General features: G+C 46.7%; 2 protein-coding genes across 11 annotated transcripts in view; one reads left to right on the plus strand and one right to left on the minus strand.

Moving 5' to 3' along the window:
- The window catches only part of PXK (PX domain containing serine/threonine kinase like), a 76319-nt gene extending 62804 nt beyond the window's left edge, over window positions 1-13515 (plus strand). For 2 of the 10 annotated variants that reach the window (XM_032868425.1, XM_032868427.1), the window contains exons 16-18: window positions 184-253; window positions 2882-2941; window positions 13034-13515. In XM_032868425.1, coding sequence (XP_032724316.1) covers window positions 184-253; window positions 2882-2941; window positions 13034-13251 — 348 coding nt within the window. In that variant the 3' untranslated portion in view covers window positions 13252-13515. Of the gene's footprint in view, window positions 1-183; window positions 254-2878; window positions 2942-9200; window positions 9234-13033 lie in introns of all 10 variants that reach the window. The other 8 variants (XM_032868424.1, XM_032868426.1, XM_032868434.1 and 5 more) reach the window with 7 other exon arrangements.
- A 1513-nt stretch (window positions 13516-15028) lies between these two features.
- Window positions 15029-20607, minus strand: PDHB (pyruvate dehydrogenase E1 subunit beta). The gene is made up of 10 exons (XM_032868443.1): window positions 20485-20607; window positions 20352-20405; window positions 18544-18651; window positions 18390-18452; window positions 18254-18289; window positions 17828-18113; window positions 17313-17423; window positions 16675-16766; window positions 15870-16011; window positions 15029-15571 (listed from the first exon to the last, which is right to left on the minus strand). Exons 1-10 carry the CDS (start codon window positions 20524-20526, stop codon window positions 15426-15428), a joined length of 1080 nt encoding a protein of 359 aa, XP_032724334.1. The 5' UTR covers window positions 20527-20607; the 3' UTR covers window positions 15029-15425.
- Between the last annotated feature and the right edge of the window lie 535 nt (window positions 20608-21142).

The following is a 21142-nucleotide window of genomic DNA, read 5'->3' on the forward strand; positions in this document are numbered from 1 at the left end:
CTTGGTTTTATTCCCCTTTTTGGTTGTGGCTCGTGGCTTCTTAACTGTATTAAGTTATGAGGCCAAGTATGACCTCATATGTAGCTAGTTTCACTGTGTGCCTGGAAAATATTTGTGTTCTAACTCTTGGCTTCAGTGTGTTTATTCTTTGCTGCCCTCCATCTCTCTCTCTTATTTTTAAAGAAGTCAAAACGATCTGCGATTGAGAACAGTGAAGAGCATTCAGCAAAATACAGCAACTCCAATAATTCAGGTAACTGGTTATAGACTGTAGTGGGGCCTCCGGGCCCAAGGGTCAGGACGAGGAGTCAAGAGGTTTTGGCTTCTAGTGGCCAGACACTGAGCAGTGTAGGGAACAAGAGAACCCTGCCCCTAGTAAAGAATTGTGACAGCATTCACAGGCTCACAGGACTCAAGTGCTGAAGAATCCTCAGGTTATGGGGTAACCCAGCCTCTGCACTGATGGTGAGACTTGATCAAAGATGGGCATGAGGCATGGATGAAAAACCAACCCAACTAACAACACGAGGCCTCCTGTTTGTTAGTAGAACCTTCTCGAATAGAAACGACCCTGCGTCTTGCCCTCTACTCTGGTCCCTACATGGTGGGAGGAAGTGCCCTTATACAAGGGTTAAGGAAAGCACTGAACAGTGTGTGGGTGTGGTGGCGGGGGTGGCAAAGAGCATCATTCCAGAAGGGCTGGGGTGGCACAGAGCATGGTTCTCTCACCCGCTCCTGGCTGCCCCTCACCCAGCCCCGCTGGCTGTGGACCTTAGTATCTCCATCTTCGGAAATCAGGGCTAGACTGAAAGATCCTTTGGGGACTTCAGTTTTTCCACCTTATGCATCCTATGAATCTTTTTTTTCCTTCCACCTTATGAATCTGTGAGGTAGAGTTCCACATAGAGAGGGCATGGCTTCATTCGAACCCGCCCAGCTTCAGCTTAGCCTGGAGGGCCAAGGAGAGGGGAGGTTTTGTTAGGTTGAGGGATAGCTGTGTATACTTTGAGGTGGGAGAAGGGCTGAGCAGGAGGGAGAAGCTGAAGATGTGCAAGAGAGAGTGACCGGGAGGCCAGAAGGCCAAGAGGTTAGGCTCAGGAGCCCAGCTGTCAGCCTCACCGAAGAGGAAGCTCGTCCATCTCTTCCTGGGAGGCAGGAGCCAGGAGAGCTGGATAAAGAGGCAGAAGCATTTAAAAGTGGAAGGAAGGGAGGACATGGAGGGTGTTCACAGCTCGTGCCTGCTCGGGTCTTCCCCGCGCAGTCAGTGAAGAGATGCCTGCCAGGGCGCACAGGACGCGAGTCCTGGACCAGCCGCAGCCAGAGATGGCAGGCGGTGCAGGTGGGGCTGGAAGTCGGGAGTGGGGCTGTCAGGGAAGGTCGTGGACTTCAGGAAGAGGTGGGAATGTGCTGACACCACTGCCTGCAGACTTGAGCTGCAGAAGGGAGAGAGGTGGAGAGGCCCCCAGTGAAGACCAAGGCCGGCTCCTCAGGGATAGTGGCTACTGTGGCCAGTGGGCAGTTCCAGAGTTAGAGGTCTCCTTTCTCCACAGTTGATGAAATGGATATGGGCCAGTCTTCATCAGCGTTAGGCTGAGACTCCTGTCTCCACCCAGCATGTCGGACAGATACTCTTTCCAGTGGCTCATTCCTTAGAAGGCAGAGAAAGCCTGGCTCAGTGTTCTCCACCTTCCTGAGGCCCTGCCTGCCTGCAAGGCTCTGGGCCCCATGCACCCGGATGAGACTCCACGGACTCCCAAGACCCCACCACACCCTCAAGAAGTTCAGGAAAGCCATGTAGCCATTGGTGGAAATGGACAGATCATCTCCAGACCCCACTGGAATCACAAGTGCGATCTTCTCCCCTTTACATATCTCCGTCAGCGCTGGAAAGCGATGGAAACACAGGATGCGTTGGGTTTTACCTCATTTTTCAGTAAAACACCTCTCCTGTTTATAGGGAGGTGAGAGAATATTGCGAACAGGGAAAAGCTACTCCGCTTGAGGGAGATGTGGTTTAACTGGGACGTTTCTCCTCACGCCCAGTGTCCGTGCTGTGCCCAGCCTGTCCTGTGGGTGGTGGGTGAGGTGATGGTTGGAGGCTTCTCAGAGGCCTGATCGCGGCCCTCCCTGGAGCTTTGGTCACTCACTCCAGAGGACCTCTGTCGTGGGGAGGGGGCTTCCCATGGCCACAGAAAGGCTTATGTAGGAACCTCTCTGTTCTTTGGGCTGCTTTCATGTCAGGCCAGCAGGATGTTCTCTGGGGACTCCTGAGCAAAGGGGAGATGCTGCGAATATGGGAATATGCAGGTTGTTTTAATGGAAAAGAAGGTTCTTACTGGATTTCATCTAAGAAGAGGCCTGGGTGATCCAGAAACCAAACAGGTTGACCCTACCTAGTTGAATGTAGCTGCTGATTAAATGGAACTTCTACAGAGAGCACTGCTAGTTGGATGCTGTGGAGAATTCTTGCTTCCTCTAGAGTGGCTTCCCCTGGATGGCTTGTCCCCTGTACCACTTGTGGCCACTGTCGTTTGTCATTCATTATGCAGAGACAGAAGCTGGGTCAGGAGGAGATACCATAGCCAACTGCACAAGCCGTCGACAGCTCAGAGTTGGTTTCAACCCAGGCAGGGCGTAGAAGGCAGCGGGTGGCAGGGAGCCCTTAGTGGCCTGGGGATGAAGCATACCCTGCACCCTGGGGGAAACCTGAGGTCACTGGGTCCAGGCTCTGAATTCTCTGTCCCTCCCCACCTTTTACCACAAGACCCACCCACTCAGCCAAGTGCAGATTCTCAGACAACAGTGGGTGCCCCGCTCAGGCCAGATTCCAGATGTCTGTCTTTGGTCCCCAGGAGGATTTGTCTGTGTTTTTTCTTAGCAGGATCTGGGGCCAGCTCACCTCTCACATCCCCGTCGTCACCGACTCCACCCTCTACAGCAGGTGAGTGATGAAGCCACAGTCCCTACCACGCTTCTCTCACCCAACAGGAGGAGGAGTGGGGCCCTTTGCCTTCTGGCCCAGGCACAAGTGTCGCAGGGGTCAGCCTTCTCCAGGGAACCCCAGGGGAGTGCACACTGGGAGAGCTGACGGTCTCGGTGTCCCAAGTCCCACTTCACAGGGAGTGGAATAGTTGGTTTCAGAGGCAGCAGCCACCCTCCACCTCCAGCCTGCTCTTGTGCTGAAAGGCCTCATGCTGGGGTCCTCAGATCAGGTCTTGACGCTCCCTGGTGGTCTAGTGGTTAGGATTTGGTGCTCTCAGATCAGGTCTTGTCCCAGTACGTGCTGAGCCGATTGAAACAGTTGTGCCACTGCTGGGTCGCCTTGTCCTGCCACAGCTCTCCCCTTGGGGAGCCCAGCCACAATGTCGTTTTGTCACCGAGCAGCACTGGTGAAATGCCCAGGTGTGGGAGCGACAGAACCACCCAGCTTCTGCTTTCCTGGTGACTGTTGGTTCTCTCTTCTGCTCTGTAATGTGTTTACTTGCCAGGGTAGTTTTCTGTGACTAGTCTTTGTTTTGCCCTTGTGAATTCAATCAGATTACCATGAGTTTGGTTTGAAAAAAACATAGAATTGATCTTGGGGAATATTTATAAGAATAGTCTCTAATTCTTTCCCTCTTTCTTTTTTGAATTAGTATCTCTTTTCTGACCATTTTGCATGCCTCAGAAAAACACACTGGGGAACCAGTATTTCTTTTCACTACTTAAGGGAACCAGGTGTTCTCAACATCAGAGGAACTGGTTTTGCCTTTCAGAGCCTGTCAGCTGTGCTTGGAAGAGTTGCTGCAGCTGTCTGGAGGGAGGGTCACTGCCTGGGGTTGATTTATGAGTTGACAGTTCCATATTCATCAAGGCCTAAGGCAGCACCCAGGAGCTATCAAGAACGTTACCCATCTGCTCTCAAATCTTCTAACTGACCTTCCTGAGAAAATGACAAGCAAGTGTAAAGGGAATAGTTTGCACAGCTTACTTCTGGCTGGTGGTATCTCCTCTTGCTGACTGAGGATGGTTCCTGGTGGCTTGCTGCTGAGTGTTCTGGGCCAGGACCTGTTTTGAGGAGCCAAGTACCTGGTTCATGGGAATGATATTCTTTTCCCTGGCCGACTTTATAAGCAGCTTTTACAAGAAAGCCCCCAAGTATTGTTCAAGAAAGAATACAGTCTTCTCTCTCTTGTGTAGGGGTGACTTGTATAGGCTAGTCAGAAATTTCTGGGGAAACTCCACTGCCCAGATCGTGTTGAGCCATTTAATGGAAGAAAGGATATTAATTTTACACCACTTAGACATTTGAAGGAAATTGAGAGAATAAAGAGTGAGAATCCATAAATGCTTCTTTAATACACGGGATGTCTCTTTAGTTCTACAGAGCACCTACTGTATGCATTAGAGTGGTTGTGGGAAGTTAACTTCCAGTTCTCATTTTTAAATGCCTTGGGGAATTCTCAATCTATTTGAATTTTTTCATGAATCCTCTGATTTTACCTGCGTTTTGAATTCGAGCTGGCTCATACTGTAGCAGGTGAGACGAGGACATTTTTAGAATGAGAGAAGAAGGGATCTTTTGTAATTGGAGACAATGTTGGAAAAACGTTGAGTTGAGTGGGAGCGGCAGGGGGCGTTACTGTGAATTTGATCGGACCTGTTCTGAAAGGGAGTTGTAAGGATTGAGCGGGAAAACATGTGAAGACCCTAGCACAAAGCCTGGCAGAGGTGGTAGGTTCCCAGCAATTATTGGCTCCTTTCCTTTATCTCGTCTCACTGTTTGTTGATGAACTGTCTCGGCCCTGAAGACTCTACTCTGACCTCTGCTGGGCACTTACTGTAATACATCTCTTAAAAATGATTAGCATTCGCTTGTCAACCCAGCATTTCAGGCCCTAAACGGTGAGTTTATTCATTCACTTACTCAGGATGCGTTGAATGAGAGCCTGCAATGTGCTGGACACCGTGGTTGGTCCTGGGTTACAGGGGTGAATAGACAGGTCCCTAGCTCGTGTGGAGTCCTTTTTCCAGTGCCTCTCAAGAACTCCAAGAAATAGACATTATTAAACAAGTGCTTTCCTTGGGGTCCAACTCTGGTAATTTTTCTCCTCCCAGTATTTCCCCTCTTTCAGTAGAGAATCTCTACCTGAAAAACTAGTGCACCCGCTTCTGTTCTGTGCAAGGCAGAAGGGAGCCACAGACAGGTAGTGCTTGGTGCTGCTGTGCCCGTGTTTGCTGCTCGGTAAATCCTTGTTGCTGGTTTGCCTGGGCTTGCTCTGCCTTCAAGGCCTCTGCTGGGTGAGAGCAGACTCCCAGCCTACCGGTGGCATTTTCTGGCTGGTCGGTCCCTGCCTAGACTGATCCTCCTTCTAGGACAGGAGGCCAAGCTTCTCAGTGGGTTCATCTTTCTCATTGCTTCTCTGCATGCTGCCCATCTTGTTGCTGGAATCACATTTACTCCAATTTTTGTCTTTATTTCGAGGTCAAGTTTATCATTTAAAAAAAAAAAAAAGGCATGCTTATCTGGGAGAGTATTCAACTAACAATTCCTGCTCAAGGTAGCATCTCAAACACAACTCAATCTGGGAGCCCTTGGGAGCTATGCTTTGGGCCAGGGAACCTAAACTTGAGGGTGAACACTTGCTAGTTCTGGGACCTTGGGCAAGACAGTTGGCCTCCCTTTTGCTTCTGGTTTCTCATTTGTCAGTGAGGATAGTAACAGTGCCTGCCTACAAGAGTTTTTATGAGGATCCAGCACATTCCATGTGTATGGGGTTAGAACAGCACCTGGCATACACAAGCTCTCGCTACACTGTTCCTTATCAGGAGACCTTGATGAATCACTTTACATGTCTGAGTGTTGGCTCCCTCCTCTGTCAAAGGCAAAAAGGTCAGAATTAAGGGGAGACTGTCTCATTGTCCCTTCTAATCAAGCATACTGTAAATCCACTGGGGATCCCGTTTGCTCAGCAACAGATCAACTTAGGCAAGTTCCGTTGGCCACATTGTCTTCCTCCTGAAAAAAGTCAGCTTTAAGCACGTTCGTGATAGCTGACAGTGGTCTTAGGCTCCGTGACTTTTAGTGTGCAGCAGAAGGACATATGATACAAGCTAAGCGATCTGCCTCTCATGAGCTCTTTCCAGCAAGCAGGTAAGGGCTGGGGCCTCCCCCATTCCTTACTGCCCCTCCTGCCATGGCTCCTCTTCCTGAGGTCCTTACCAGATTGATGGAAGAAATGCCATTTCCCTAGGTCTGATGTTCATTCCTTTGGGAGGAGTGAGATTATCTAAAACTTCTGCTTCAATTCTTATATTTTCAGTGAGACCATTCCTTTCTTTTCTGCTGAAGGTTATACTTCCTGCCTCTGGAAAGTCACTCTTTCAAGAGCTTTAAAATTCTTTGTCCTGACTTATTTCATGGTAAATATCACCAACTTGTGTTTACACTTTGTATTCCTAGAACTGAGTAGTTTAGAAGGTCCCAGTTTAGACACACACACACACACACACACACACACAAATAAATACACCCTGGCACTCTCTTTGGGAGTAGATAGGCCTGTTGTCTTGCTATTGTGTGTGTGTGTGTGGTTTCTTTTTAAAACAGGTGTGCAAAAGAGTGTTTTGGGAAAGCTAAATGAGAAGAGACCCTCAATTTTTGTTGTTTTTAATAAGCACATCTAAAATATTTTAGGCATTTACTTTGTGCAAGGCAGTGTTCTATGTAATTTAAAGTCATGGTTTGATTTAATCCCCATGAATACCTTCCTTTCCAATGAGAGTAGTTCCTACTGAAGCTCCATTTTATTTTTTTAATTTTTTTTAAGATTTTATTTATTTATTTGACAGAGATCACAAGTAGGCAGAGAGGCAGGCAGAGAGAGAGGGAGAAGCAGACTCCCCGTTGAGCAGAGAGCCCGATGTGGGGCTCGATCCTAGGACCCTGAGATCATGACCTGAGCTGAAGGCAGAGGCTTTAATCCACTGAACCACCCAGGCGCCCCTAAAGCTCCATTTTAAAGGCAAAGAAAACAGAGGCCCTAGTGAGTTTAAGGGATTTTGACCAAGGTCACACAAGTGGGGGATGCTAGAGCCAGGATCCAAACTTGGTTCCGACCTTGCGCATTTACTGGGTTGGTTTTTGTTAAGATCTTATTTATTTATATGACAGCAATCACAAGTAGGCAGAGAGATAAGCAGAGAGAGAGGAGGAAGCAGGCTCCCTGCTGAGCAGAGAGCCCGATGTGGGGCTTGATCCCAGGACTCTGGGATCATGACCTGAGCCCAAGGCAGAGGCTTTAACCCACTGAGCCACCCAGGTGCCCCTACCGGGTTGGTTTTGATCGAGTGCCTGTTCTCTCGGGTGCACGGTAGGGTGTGTGCTGTTAAACACTGTTCTGTGGCCTGAAAAGAGCCCTGAAGGTAGAGTCGGAGCACTCTGGGCCAGAGTCCTCGCTCTGCCACTTTACAGCTGAGACCTTGGGTAAGTAATTTCCATTCTCTGAAGCTGACTTCTAAAAGAATTCCTGGTCTTTATTAGGTCGTGTACACCACAAAGCTTTATAAGCGGTGACGTGCTATAAAGTGGAAGCCATGAATGACCCGCAAGAGAACTCTAGTCCTTCTGCTTGCAGCTAATAATTTAAAGGAGTCATTTTGGAGAGAAAGCTGGCAATTCATAGAAAACTCAGTGTGTCAGAATGAGTGGGGAGAGAGGGAAATTTCAAATCTAGAGAGCTGGACGAGGGAAAACAGAGCCTTATGGGCACAGAGTGACTGAAAGCTTGAATAATAGGAAGGATGGTTGAGAATAAATAAGACACAAAAAAGAGATATATTTATTTAGAATGTTGGGAATTTCCAGACTGTGTCTGGCCAGGTGAAAGTCTGAAACCCATTCTTGGCTCAGAATCCGTGTCTCCAGCCATAAGAATTGCTTCTTTTTCTCGAAACCTCCACACACACACAAAGCAGTTGCCATCTTTGGGATGAGCAGGTTGGCCTTCAGTGTTTCTCTGAAGAGTGCGTTGGCTCTGCTCTCCTGTCCTCTTTCAGCCTTCCTTCCCCACCTCCACGACCAAGGGGGTAAGGCTGGTGTGGGTGGAGGTGGCACAGGGCAGAGTGTCCCCAGCATCCTCCCAGAGCTGTCCCTGGGGAGTGGTCAGCCTGCCCAGCCCCTCGTGGGCCTCATTTCTCAGCCCCTCTGCAGACAAAGCCATTGTCCCCGTTCATCAGGAACTCTGGGATTCTGTCAGGAAGAGCATTATCCTTCACATTTAACCTCGAATCTAGTCGGTTAAAAGGAAGACAAGAGCCATGTTTGCCTGGCTTGTCTTCTCTTTAATAGTTTTATAGCCACAAGTAAGCGAATGTCACTCCCTGCCCAAATTCAGCCTATAGAGGGTGGCCTTGGGGGAGGGGCCACTTGCCCCTGCCCAGGAACTCCACCTTCCACCTACCCTGTGCTCGTGCTCTTCCCGGCTTTAAAAACACAGGTCTTCATTTTAGATTATAGAAGATTTGAGGAAAAGTGATGAGTTCTAGTTTTTCTCCCATCTTGATAAGCTGTCCTTATTTAGCAGTAGAACTAATTGCACTTCCTGTACTCACTCCACTTTGGGGTGGGGGTCGGGGATTAAAACCTTCACAGGTCTTCTGAAGTGAGTGTTGTGCTTATAAACAAATAAAAATCCCATCTAGGGGCCCCTGGGTGGCTCAGTGGGTTAAGCCTCTGCCTTCGGCTTGGGTCATGGTCTCAGGGTCCTGGGATCGAGCCCCACATTGGGCTGTCTGCTTGGTGGGGAGTCTGCTCCCCCCTTTCTCTCTGCCTGCCTCTCTGCCTACTTGGGATCTCTCTCTCTCTGTCAAATAAATAAATAAAATCTTAAAAAAAAAAAAATCCCATCTAAATGGCTCCGGGGGCAGGGACACAGAAAAAAAGTATGAAGAGGAAAGCGCTTCTCTGGCAACTCTGTTAGCATGTTGACTCGCTGATTACTGTCTGAGCCTATTTTCCGTGTTCTAAAACGGTCACCGTCTTGTTTACAAACCAGTGCATTTTGCGGTGAAGTGGGTCTTAGTTTGGCAGTGAGAAGAATCAGCATGTGGTTCAGACTAATATTTTGCTGTCTCTTACTATTTGATTAACAGACACTGAAATCTGAATAATGATGTGTGTCCCCTCTCTCTCTTTCTTTCTCTCTCTTTGCTGTTTTTAGTAGAGCATGCACCATTTTGAACGTGAATTTTCGGTAAAGTAAGCTATACTGGTTTCTCTAACTTTAAAGATGCTCTGTTTCTGGATGTGAAATGGGGCCCAGTGTGTGGAGATCACAGAAGTGATGAACAAATGGGAAAGCAGATTTGGGACGATTTCCTTATCTGAACATCTAAACGAAATACAGCATCTTTAAAAAGCACCCAAATGACTTCATCTACATTCATTTCATTTTCACCGTGACCTTCAAAATCTTCATTTCCACTCTGATTGTAGTTTTAAAACACAGCTCAAAACCTGCAAATCAACCGCATGGCATTTTGTTCTATTTTCATTTTGGAAAGCGGGATCCCACAGTGTTGGTGCAGCAAAAATATTGGTTCCCTGTTACTCTGATGCAGGGAAAGAGTGTTAGCCGGTTGAGTTCTTGATTTCAGGAAGATAGTTCACCAGCTTTTATAACGGACAGTAGGAAAAAACAGTTCTCTAGAGCACCCTTACTAATTCTTGCATTGGGACATGAGTGCAGCCTTCTCATCTACCTGAGGAAAAATACAAAGGCAGTTGCCAAGAGCTGGGAGCGCGGTCTGCTTCCAGGGGTCACTGCTCTCTGTTCCCTCTCGAGGGTGGCTAGCAGGTCTGATGTTGGTCTGGTGGCCTTGTGGTCTCCCCGCTTCTATTCGCAGACCACAAAGACAGACCTGCAGAGACTTGTAGATGGCCCAGTGCTAAAACTGGCCCCAAATAAAGGGCAGTCCCCAGACGTTCTTTCCCCAAGGCTGGTGAGGGTCTTTCTGGCAAGGCTTTCTACCCTAGATCTAACTGAGGCTCTGGATTGCCAGGTTCTCATTAGTTTGGTGAATGGGATTCTGGGGAGGATAGAGTAGCTGGCTTTGGGATTTTTGTCTAAGAGTAGGTAGGATGGAAGAGAACTGTTTCGGAGCATCCCTCATCCTGGGTTTGGAAGCCAGTATTTTTCAAAGCTGGGTGAATTCAGTTAGCAACCAACCTTTCCCCCCCACCCCTTTAAATTTTTAATTTAAATTCTAATTAACAACCAATGTAACACAGAATCTGTCTGGTCTTATCTGTGGCCTGGGGGTAAGGGCTGTTGGGTACCTGTTGGCGGGGAGGAGTCAGTGGCTGTCAGGCCTGCCTCAGGCCACATAGCCAGTTCTGAATTTGGCCCCTATCAGTACTGCCAACTGTTAGAACATGTTGTAGCTTAAGCCCTGACAAACTTTAAAGGAAGCTTGTGGACTATAGAGAAGGTAAAAAGAAGAGGCCAAAAAATCTTGGTGTTGGGCCTGTAGTCAGTGGCTGAGTCCCTGGGTCTGTTTTTGCTTCCTCTCCTCCTGACCTTCTGACCGTGGGACTTCCTCCCCACTTCCAGAGTGTTCTGAGCTGGCAAGATGAGGTCTGGCCTTGCCCTGGTGGTACACCTGAATATCGGCCCTCATTGTCTCAGGCCCAGTAAGGAAAGTGGGCCTTGTGGGACAGTTAGGCCCTTTGGGTCTGGTCCGGCCGTCTGGGGACAGATGCCAGGGTTACTTTGTTCCTTACCCTTGGATGAACAGCCTCTCCTTTTGCACAGACCTCCACGTCTCATTTGCTTTATAAGTACAGGTTACTCTTTGACACTTGGGACTGTCTGTTTATTTATGCTACCTACATATTCAAGGAGATTCATTTAAAGCCATAACAATCTCAAACTTTACGTGGAAAAATACAGATCCAGGTACTGAATATCACCCCCAACTCCCAAACTCTGAGATAGTCAATTTGCACTTTTAATTTTGAGTGGCTGGTAATGCAGCCAAAGTTGAGGGTGGGCTCCTCATGAGGGCCAAGCAGATTTGTTCTGTGCCAAGAGGCAACCCAGATCCAGGTCCAGCAGCTGAGACCCACTCTAGCCTCCCAGAGTCCCGGGCTGGAGGGGTAGCAGGTCTCCGGATGGCTCTTCTGTGCCTTTAGCACAAAACCAGTGCTATTGCAGCCCAGAGCCTGACTTCCCTCTTGGAACCTGCAGTGCCTCTTCTCCAAAAATTCTGGAGCCCCTTCTGATACAGGGCAGGCGCTGAATGTCAAACCCAGATGCTGGCCAGTGGGCAGCACTGCGGGGCTTCCGCACCTGCTGGCTCCTTGGGGCACTCTTGGTGCTGCTGTTGAGTCCCAAGAGCCTTCAGAGACACCCCCTTCCTCCTGGGATTTCACTGGCCACTCTCCAAAACCGCCTACTAGCATGCTTATTCTCCCTGCTCTTCTCACCTTAGCAAACATTGTGGGTTTAAAGTTCTTTTTATCTTTTTAACCCTGTAACACACAGCTGCGAACATTTTTCCCCAAGTCACCCTGGTAGAGAACATACTAGGACTTCATTCATTGGTTGTTACTATGTAGTACCAGTGAGAATTACATTTTGTTCATTTGTCTGTATTTAATGTTTATTCATATTGCTGTATTTTCATCGTTTGAGAATTCTAAGATTGCAGAGCATGAATGTATGTGTCTGTGTGATTCTTTAATTGCAGCTGGCTTAGGTTTGAGTAAAAGATGAAAGGAAGGTAAGTGGTCTTCCATGAAATACAAGACTTTGAACTGTTACGTGTCACGCTCGGTAAAAAGGATGCTCTTAGCTGAGTACTTGGTGATCCTGAACCACTCATCCATAGAAACTCAGGTGGTGAAGGGTATGTTTACTTGTTACCAGCACAGCTCAGCAGCAGGTTAGAGGGGAGGAACACCTAACAGGATGTGTTGCTGTGTAGCCCTAGGAGGGGCTGAGACTAAGGCCAGAAACAGGGGAGTCACCGAGAGCTGCAGGATTCCCGGGTGACAGGACACGTATCTCTGCCGCACCAGCAAGTTCTTTAAAGCAGGTCCTTGGCTGTACTCAGCTTTTATTTTGTCCTAGGAGAGTAACTCATTCATCGATTCAAAACTGTAACGGCCACATGTTGGCGTGCCTGGAAGCTAAGGGAAGCTTTAGATATGTGTCCAGTTCCCTTCTCCTTGTCCACTCGGGCGGAGTCTCTCTTCGCTGACGCTCAGCGAAGGTGTAGGGTTATTGCAGCTCCGTTCTGTTCCCGGGTGAAGCCCCGTGGAAAGAAGGTGCTGAGGACGACTGCTCCCTGAGAAGACTGTTCCCAGGGAGAGAGCCTTCTGCCCCCTGCTTTGCGCTGCTAACAGTTATTAGCATTTTATATTTCTTTAATGCAGCCTAATAGAAAATGATTATTCAAGACACACGCCCCTGGGGAACCCTCAAACCCAGCAGGCACTGTTCTTTGCCTAGAATCCTGAGTGGCTTGTCATTTTCTGTTAAACCACATCCTTCAAATATTGTGTGTTGGGGCAGCTAAAGAAATGTTCGTCCTTTGTCAGTGATTGATACTCAGGTAGCCCAACTCTGTGCATACAAATGTCTGTCTTGACTTGCTGGCTCAGTAGGTGCCCTGGACCTGCCTGAAGCAGCTGATGGAACTTTTCTTTGGGGACCACTGCTAAAATTTGGAAATGGAGTTAGAGCCTCACCTATGCAGGGAGAATGTCACTGTGTAGAGTTTCATGTCATCTGTGATATTCAGTCTTAGATGGCTTATTACCTGGGGAAAATGGCAACCTTTAATTAATTCCCCTTTGATGCTTCTAGTTAGCATTTAAAAAAAAAAACACACACAGTACTGGGTATCTTGGTCCCTCTGCGGGAAAACATTGGCAGGCTCATCGAAGTCCCTTCTACCCAGGACTGAGCAGTAGTAGCATGTGTGCGGGGGCGGGGGGGGGGTTGGGAGAGATGATACTGACTGTCCCCTTCCTCTGCCCCCCACCCAGGGATGTCTGCATTACCTCCACCTCCTCCACCTCCGCCCCCGCCTCCACCAGCAGCAGCTCCCTTGCTTCCTGCGAGCACAGAGGCGCCTCCACAACTCCTGCCCCAGGCTGTGAATGGTGTGAGCCGTGGAGCCTTACTCCGCTCCATCCAGAATTTCCAAAAGGGAACTTTGAGGAAAGCCGAAACCTGTGATCATAGCGCTCCTAAGATCGGCTAAAGCTTCGTGTTTACATTTGGAGGGAAAAGTTCTTTGTTTCTTTCCTCCCACCTCCAGCCCCTGAAGTACTCTCGTTCCGGATGAATGAGCCAGGACAGCCGCTTGCTGTCTTGCAGATGCTCCTACAAGCGGCTTCTCAAGAGGGAAATACTCAAATAGAATAAAGTCAGGCTGGCGTTTCTGCCTTAAGAAATCTTTATTTTGCTCCGTTATTGCCATTTTAAAGGAGTCCGGTTCATCCTCTAATGGGCTTCTTTCGGGGGCAGCAGCGTATTGGTCAACCTTTTCACCCACTGAAGGAACGGGACACAAAAGCAATGACCACGTCCGGTCACAGCAGTGAATGACCTTTGTGTTGCAATCCCTCCTCTCCCATCAGACAGCTCCCAGAAACGTTCCTCTCATTTCTCTGTAAAGCATTTTCTGGTTGCTTCTTAGACAACTCCCATTTTTGCTACCTTAATTCATCTCAGACATTATCAACACTGTAGCGTAAAGCCTAGTTACGTCGTGGAGAGAGAGAAGCAACTGAGTTCTTCCTTTCCCATTCGGATAGACAGGCAAGTCGAGTCCGGAACCTTCTCTAGGTTCTAACAGGAATACCATTGTGGTTATAGAACTCAGGGCTGTGAAAGCAACCACTCGACTCACAGTTCCTTTTAGTCAGAGTATATTGGACAGGCAGAAAATGTGAAGATCAGGAAAAGTGCTTTCCGGATTAGAGGATCTCCTTAATCCTCAGCAATAAAGTCAAGTTTGTGGTTTGTGGGGGGGGGGGTTATTATTACAACATAAGTAATTTGGCATCCATAAAAACCAGTTCTGATTTTTGAAAGATTTATCCAAATACATCATCTTTCTAATGTTACTCATTTATTAGATCCTTTATCCTATGATTTGTTTAAACCCTTAAATAAATTGCACTTTAAAGGATTATCAGTAATCCATTTAAAAATTCAAGTACACACATCAGTGTTGGTTACTATGCAGAGAGAATGTCATTGTGTATAGTTTCATTTAATCTGTGATAAATGTTCAGCTGTATTTTTTATTAAAATAAACCATGTCAAGAAAATGTGTCTGTAGCTTGGCTAGGCATTTGAAGTGGGATTTTTTGTGGGAACTTTTATAAGAAATAGATCCATATAGTATTTCTGGTTTCCTTCTTACCTACCTGATGTCTATTTCTGTCTTATTTTCCCTCTTAATTATTAAAAGCTAACAATCCTGTCTTGCTATTTAAATTAGGCACCCTTTGTATGCTTCTATAACTAATTGTGTTTTCTGTCTCAACTTCTAAAGACGACAGCATATGGTAGAATGTCTTTTTTGGCAATGGGAAAAATACTTGACATGAATTTTGGTTTAATTTGGAGGGGAACCCTATTACAATTGGGCATTTGAAGAGTCTGTGGACAAGTTCCTGTTACAAATGTGATGGCAGTTTAGGTGATTAGTGTTGCTCATTTCTTTCTTTCTTTTTTTTTTTTTTTAAAGATTTTATTTATTTATTTGACAGGCAGAGATTACATACAAGTAGGCAGAGAGGCAGGCAGAGAGAGAGGAGGAAGCAGGCTCCCTGCTGAGCAGAGAGCCCAATGCGGGGCTCGATCCCAGGACCCTGAGATCATGACCTGAGCTGAAGGCAGAGGCTTTAAGCCACCAAGCCACCCAGGCGCCCCAGTGTCGCTCATTTCTTATCAGAAATTCTTAGCAGAATTTTAAGACCTCCACCCACCCCATGTTTACTACTTCAAGAATATAAAATTACAATTAGTCATATTAGGAATTCTTTTATTCCTTATCAAAACAATTTAACAACAAATGTAGACGATAGCTTTTACCTTTACATACAAGTTGTCCTTTTTGGATACATCTTTCTGCAAAACTCTGACACATTCATACCTTGTCCTTATGAGAGGTTAAAATTTTACATTAGCCTTATTCAAAGAATGTGGTGATTGTAACAGACTAGAAAAAAACCCCATGGAGTCTAGGGCAGGAGAGGAGTTTTTTCCACATACAAGCACATTTAAATTCTTCCAAGTACAAAAACATACATGTTGTTGCTTTAGAGATAACTTTATGAATCATAAGGTCTTACAGTACAATCCAGGTGAAGTAGACAGCAAGTATTTTAAGTAAATCCCAACGACTTGAAATTCAAGTCCGAACTAAATATTTAATGTTTTCTTTACTGCAAATATGATGTCTTTAACCTGAGGTATAGAGTTGTCTTCTAGAATCTTTGCATAAGGCATGGGGACGTCAGCACCAGTGACACGAACTGCAGGAGCATCCAGGAAATTGAATGCAGGGCCTAGAAGAGAAGGAGGCTCACTGAGAAGCAAGAAAAGCCACTGAGCACCACCACCTCCCCATAGGAGGTATGGCTCTCCAAAGGAGAGAAAATCTAAAGGAATACTCATTACCAGGACTGTTTCTGGCTTTTTAAAAAACATTTCCCCCTCACCCACCCAAAACACCCATTGACCCAAATGAAAAATGCCAAGGTGACAAGTTAAGACTGTTGGCCTAGCTTCTAATCTCTGCCCAGTATCCAGGTACACACTGTTTATTACAGTTTGAGTATTCTAGAACCCGTTTCTCTGAAATACCTTCCATGATCCTGGCACAAACTTCAGCTCCTACTCCAAACTGTGGCCAGCCTCCTTCCACGGTGACAAGATGATTGGTCTTCACGACGCTGGCTTCTATTGTTTCGATGTCCATTGGTCTGATGGTTCGCATATTTATCACCTAAACAGACAACACAGATATGACCTGTAGAGCCACCGTGCCACAAATGTCGTCTCATCTCCATAATACCACTTCCTCTCTTATTTCCTGTTCATCTCTGGGTCTAGGAAAATCGAATCTGCCTATCCAAGAACAAAATGTAAAATGGGAAATTGTAATTAAAATGAAAATCTTTATCTCTACCACAAGGGGTTCTGCTAAGAATTCACTTATCCTCCTTTGCTAACTTACTTCTTGTCAAAACAACTCGTAACTACCAATGGACTGCTCACGGTGCACCAGGTGCTACACTATGTGTAATTCCCACAACCACCCCGAGGGGACAGTAAGTGTATTCTCCTCAGTTTACAGCTGATGTGGCTGAGATTGAGAGTACACATCTTGCCCAAGTGTAACCAGCAAGTGGCAGGTCCTGGACGTGAAGGAGTTAGACCCTGATTTCTAAGTCTGCCCCTCTCCCGAACTCCAGCTCCACGGCTGGATCCCAACTTGAGAAAGCAGGTACTACTGTAACAGATCTAGAAGCTACACAGTAAAAAGCTAGGTATTTGCAAAGCAGGATTTTACACTCAGTTAACCTGTTAGAGAATTCAAACTCCTGTTTCTGGGTCTTAATTTTAAAAGGAAACTTTCTGATTTTTCCAGAAGTGAATGTCCACATACCTCACATTCAATTCCCTCTTTGGATAGCACTGTTGCAGCTTCTAAGCAGTGGCCCACAGGTCTTGAATGGGCAACTACGGTTATGTGTGTCCCTGAAACAAAGTGGTCACAGATCAGAGGCCAGGTTGAAACCAAAGATGCTGTACTGCCCCGCAGCCACTGTGGCTCTTGCTCATTTGTAAAATCTTGAACTCAACTCCGTTCCAGGGAGGCAAGGAATGTGGTAGCCTTCTTGGGGTGAAATACAAATCTACTGGACTGAGAATTAGGAAGCATAAATGTATAAGCAAAACATGACACATTTCTTAACTTGAACTCCTCCTATAATTTCCTAATCAAAGTAAAAGGCAAGTAACTTCAAGAATGAATTTGACCAGGTGCACCTGGCAGGCTCAGTCAATTAAGCGTCCAACTGTTGATTTAAGCTTAAGTCATGATCTTAGGATAATGAGATCAAGCCCTAGTCAAGCTCTGGGCTGGGCATAGAGCCTGCTTAATATTCTCCCATTCTCTCTCTCTCTCTCTCTCTCGCCCGCCACCGCCGACCTTCCCCCACCTCTAAAAAAACAAAAAAAGAATTTGACCAACATAATTGGCTAGATTACAAATAATATTTAAGATGTACTAAGTGCTCTTACCTTGCCTTTCTATTTTGGCTTTTCCAATGGGAATCAGAAAATCTTTTGACTGAGCTTCTGAGGGTAATTCAAAAGGAACTCCATACATCAGTTCATTCTCTAGCACCACCACTGAAAAATATAAATATTTAACAGAAGTAACTACATGACCAAATATATATACAACACTATGACTCATTTTGCAAGAAGTTTCACTGTGACAATAGGAAGCCTCATAACTATTGTCTAGTAGCCTTGAGAGGATGGTTTAGGTACCAGCATTTATATTCTGGTCAATCCTAATTTTATCTATTGTAGTTAAATCAGCGTTGTAGGTACCTAGCAGGCCCCTTTACAGTCAGAAAAGCAAAAACAAAACCTTTTTGAAAACGGTCTTTACCGTATCTCTAAATCATTAACTGACAATTTATATGGTATGTTTAAGCCCAACTAGAAGCCTTTAACGGCTTCCCTCCAGGCAAAGATTGCAACTTAGTTCTTTAAGGTTCAAGAGACCTAACGGTCATTCTACTGACCTGGATTATTATCCCGAATGGCTGATTTAATAAGTCCTTTTGCATCCTCTGAATTCCAGGGGCTGACCACCTTTAAGCCTGGGCAGTGCCCATACCAGGCAGCAAAGCACTGTGAGTGCTGGGCAGCCACTCCTGCTGAGGCGCCATTGGGCCCCCTGAAGACTATGGGCACAGGCTGAAGGCCCCCCGACATGTAGTAGGTCTTGGCAGCTGAGTTTATAACCTGGTCAATGGCTTGCATAGAGAAATTGAAGGTCATAAATTCACAAATGGGCCTCAACCCAGCCTGTCAAATAAAAAACAAAGGTCTTTAAAAAACTAAAAAGTGATAAAGAGTGGCAACCACTCCAAAATTCAAACAATGTTTTTAAAAGGTCATGTTAAAAGAAATATCTTTGGATGAGATTCATAAAGAGGATTACATACCATAGCTGCACCCACGGCAATTCCAGCAAAGCCCATCTATAAGTAAAATATAAACACAAGTGAAAATGCATAAAAATCACAACAGTGTACACTTTAACATGCCCCTGAAAGGTCCACTTCCTGATGGAAGACTTACTTCAGATATGGGAGTGTCTATGATCCTCTTATCTCCATATTTCTTCCACAGGCCTCGACTAACCTAAAATTACACAATGATCTCATTACTTTTAAGTGTATATGGGGGCTAACAGCCACCTCAATTTATATTGCTTTATTGTATTTTGGGTTACCTTATATGCCCCATCATACTGGGCAACTTCTTCCCCAAGCAGAAATACTTTCTCATCTCTTTCCAGCTCCTCATCCATACCCTGGTTTATAGCATCACGAACTGTCACCTGTCACAGGTATGGGGAAAACAATCAACAAGGATTACTACAGAATTACTTCAGATACTACTGAGTTTCTTTCCTTTTATAATTACCTAGGCTGCCTACAGCACATAATATAAAAACTATCACTAGAACAGGCTTCTTTTTAAAAGTTCAAAGAATTCGAAAAGTAACATTTTTATCATACAGCCTCACTGGATTTGTTAGTGAGTTTACTGAACACCTTTTTTTTTTTTAAGATTTTATTTATTTATTTATTTGACAGACAGATCACAAGTATGCAGAGAGGTGGGGGGGGGGAGCAGGCTTCCTGCTGAGCAGAGAGCCCGATGTGGGGCTCGATCCGAGGACCCCGGGGATCATGACCTGAGCCAAAGGCAGAGGCTTTAACCCACTGAGCCACCCAGGCGCCCCCTGAACACTTTTCTTGATGTGCATCTAAGCTTAACAAAATCTGTTTACTGGCCAGACCAGCTCATAAGTAGTTTCCTAAGTAGAAATTATACTGGGTTGTTTATTTCCACACTTGGTATAGTGTGGGATGGAGAACGGTTAAGGAGGCCCATATAAAAAACTATGTTTTGAGCACTCACTAGGTACGAGGCACTTCCAAACACTACCTTCCGAATGTACAAGTTATTTTACTAAACAGATTGGTAGAATCCTCTAGTAAAAAAAAAGGGGAGGGTGGAAATTCCTCAAAGAGTTGAACACAGAATTACTATATGATCCAACAATTCCACTTCTAGATAGATGCTCAAAAGAAATAAAAGCAGGGACTCAGATACTTGCACACCAATGTTCTCAGCAGCATTATTCACAAATCCAAAAGGTGAAAACACCCAAATGTCCATCAACAGATGAATGGATGAACAAGATGTGGTATATGCATAAGATAGAATATTAGCCTTAAAAAAAAGAAATGAAGGGTGCCTAGGTCGCTCAGTGGGTTAAGCCTCTGCCTTCGGCTGGGGTCATGATCTCAGGGTCCTGGGATGGAGTCCAGAGGGGGGGCTCTCTGCTCAGCGGGGAGCCTTCTTCCCTCTCTCTCTGCCTGCCTCCCTGCCTACTTATGATCTGTCAAATAAATAAAATCTTAAAAAAAAAATGAATTTCTGACACATGCTATAACATATGTGAACCCTGAAAACAACCATGCTAAGTGAAATAAAGCAGACCTAAAAGAACAATGTAGGATTCCACTTACAGGACGTACCTAGAATTGATAAATTCACAGGCACAGAAAGTGCAATAGAGGTTACCAGGAGCTGGGGGAAATGGGAAGTTCCTGTTTAGGGGGTAGAGTTTCTGATTGTGATGGTGACAAAGTTCTGAAGACGGATGGCGGTGACGGTCTCACAACGTAGTAATTGGACTTAGTGCCGCTGAATATACACTTCAAAATGGTAACATTGGTTTTATGTATTTTAGTACAGGAAAGATTTAAAAGGAGGGTGAGGGAAGAAGCGTCAAGTCTAGTGTAGTCAGATCGCCCCACAGATTCCCAATGAGCCTGGCGGGGGTGATATGCTGGTGTGTCCGGTGCTGGGTCCCAAGAGAAGCACGACGAATCCCAGGCTGGACGTGGGAATCTGTTAACTCCAGGGCCCGCTGCCGTCCCTCTCCCCACGGCGCAGGCGCGTCCCCAGCCTCCTCCCCGGGATGGACGGCCCCCTCCCAACCCGGCGGGCGTCCAGGCCACTTACCTGCAGCGCCGCCGGCGCCGTCCGGTGGAAGCGCCTCCTCAGCAGCCCGGAGACCTGGAGGGGAGAGAGAAGACGCTGAGAGGGGACGCAAGGTGGGCAGGAATCGCGCGCAGGCACGCGTGCCGCTGTCTACCTGTTCAAGGGGTCTCCGCATTAGGCCAGACACTGCCGCCATCTTGACTGTGTCCTCTAGCCGTCGCCGAATGACAACACAGCAGGACCGCAGTCTAGTCAGGCCCCGCCTCCCCCGCCAGCTCGAGCCAATGGCAGGGCGCGGCGCCTGCGTGCCCTGCCCATCCCCTCAAGGGTGAGGGGCCGAGGGGCGGGGCTGAGGTGGCGCGTTGGGTGGTTCCACAGTTGTTTCTGGGGTGGACACCACAACTAACTTCCTCGGGAGCGGGAGGTTGGTGCAGTGCGGGCTGCGTGTCGTGGACACTTTCATAAGTGGTGGTGCTTGAAGCACGGGGACGGAAAGTCAGACTCTAAGGAACATAACTTGAAGCTATTAGGTCAGCCTTTTGAGGGCACTGGAACCCTCAGGGCACCAGGTGTCGCTTGCGCACTCTCTAGTGACAGGGAACTTAACCACCTTATGAGCGAGTCTGGTCTTCCCGGGACCGCGCTCAGTCTGTTCCCTGGAATGCGAACCCGAGCTTTCACTGATGCATTAAGCGCCTACTGTGTGCCAGGGATTGTGGTAAGTGCTTTACAGCTCCATTAATTCTCACAGGAACCCTCTCAGGTGATTACTGTTGCCTCCAGTTGTCCTCAAGTCACTTTGGGTTGCAGTC

Source organism: Lontra canadensis, unplaced genomic scaffold, assembly GCF_010015895.1.
Source record: "Lontra canadensis isolate GAN:19392208 unplaced genomic scaffold, GSC_riverotter_1.0 scaffold35, whole genome shotgun sequence".
NCBI lineage: Eukaryota > Metazoa > Chordata > Mammalia > Carnivora > Mustelidae > Lontra > Lontra canadensis.

Excerpts from the sequence above, each read along its gene's own strand:
- PDHB (XM_032868443.1), bottom strand. The coding sequence starts at position 20,526 with ATGGCGGCAGTGTCTGGCCTAATGCGGAGACCCCTTGAACAG. Across the intron at positions 20,406-20,484 it reads TGCGGAGACCCCTTGAACAG|GTCTCCGGGCTGCTGAGGAG; the intron begins GTAGACAGCGGC and ends TCTCCCCTCCAG. Across the intron at positions 16,767-17,312 it reads AGCCAAAATAGAAAGGCAAG|GGACACACATAACCGTAGTT; the intron begins GTAAGAGCACTT and ends ACTTTGTTTCAG.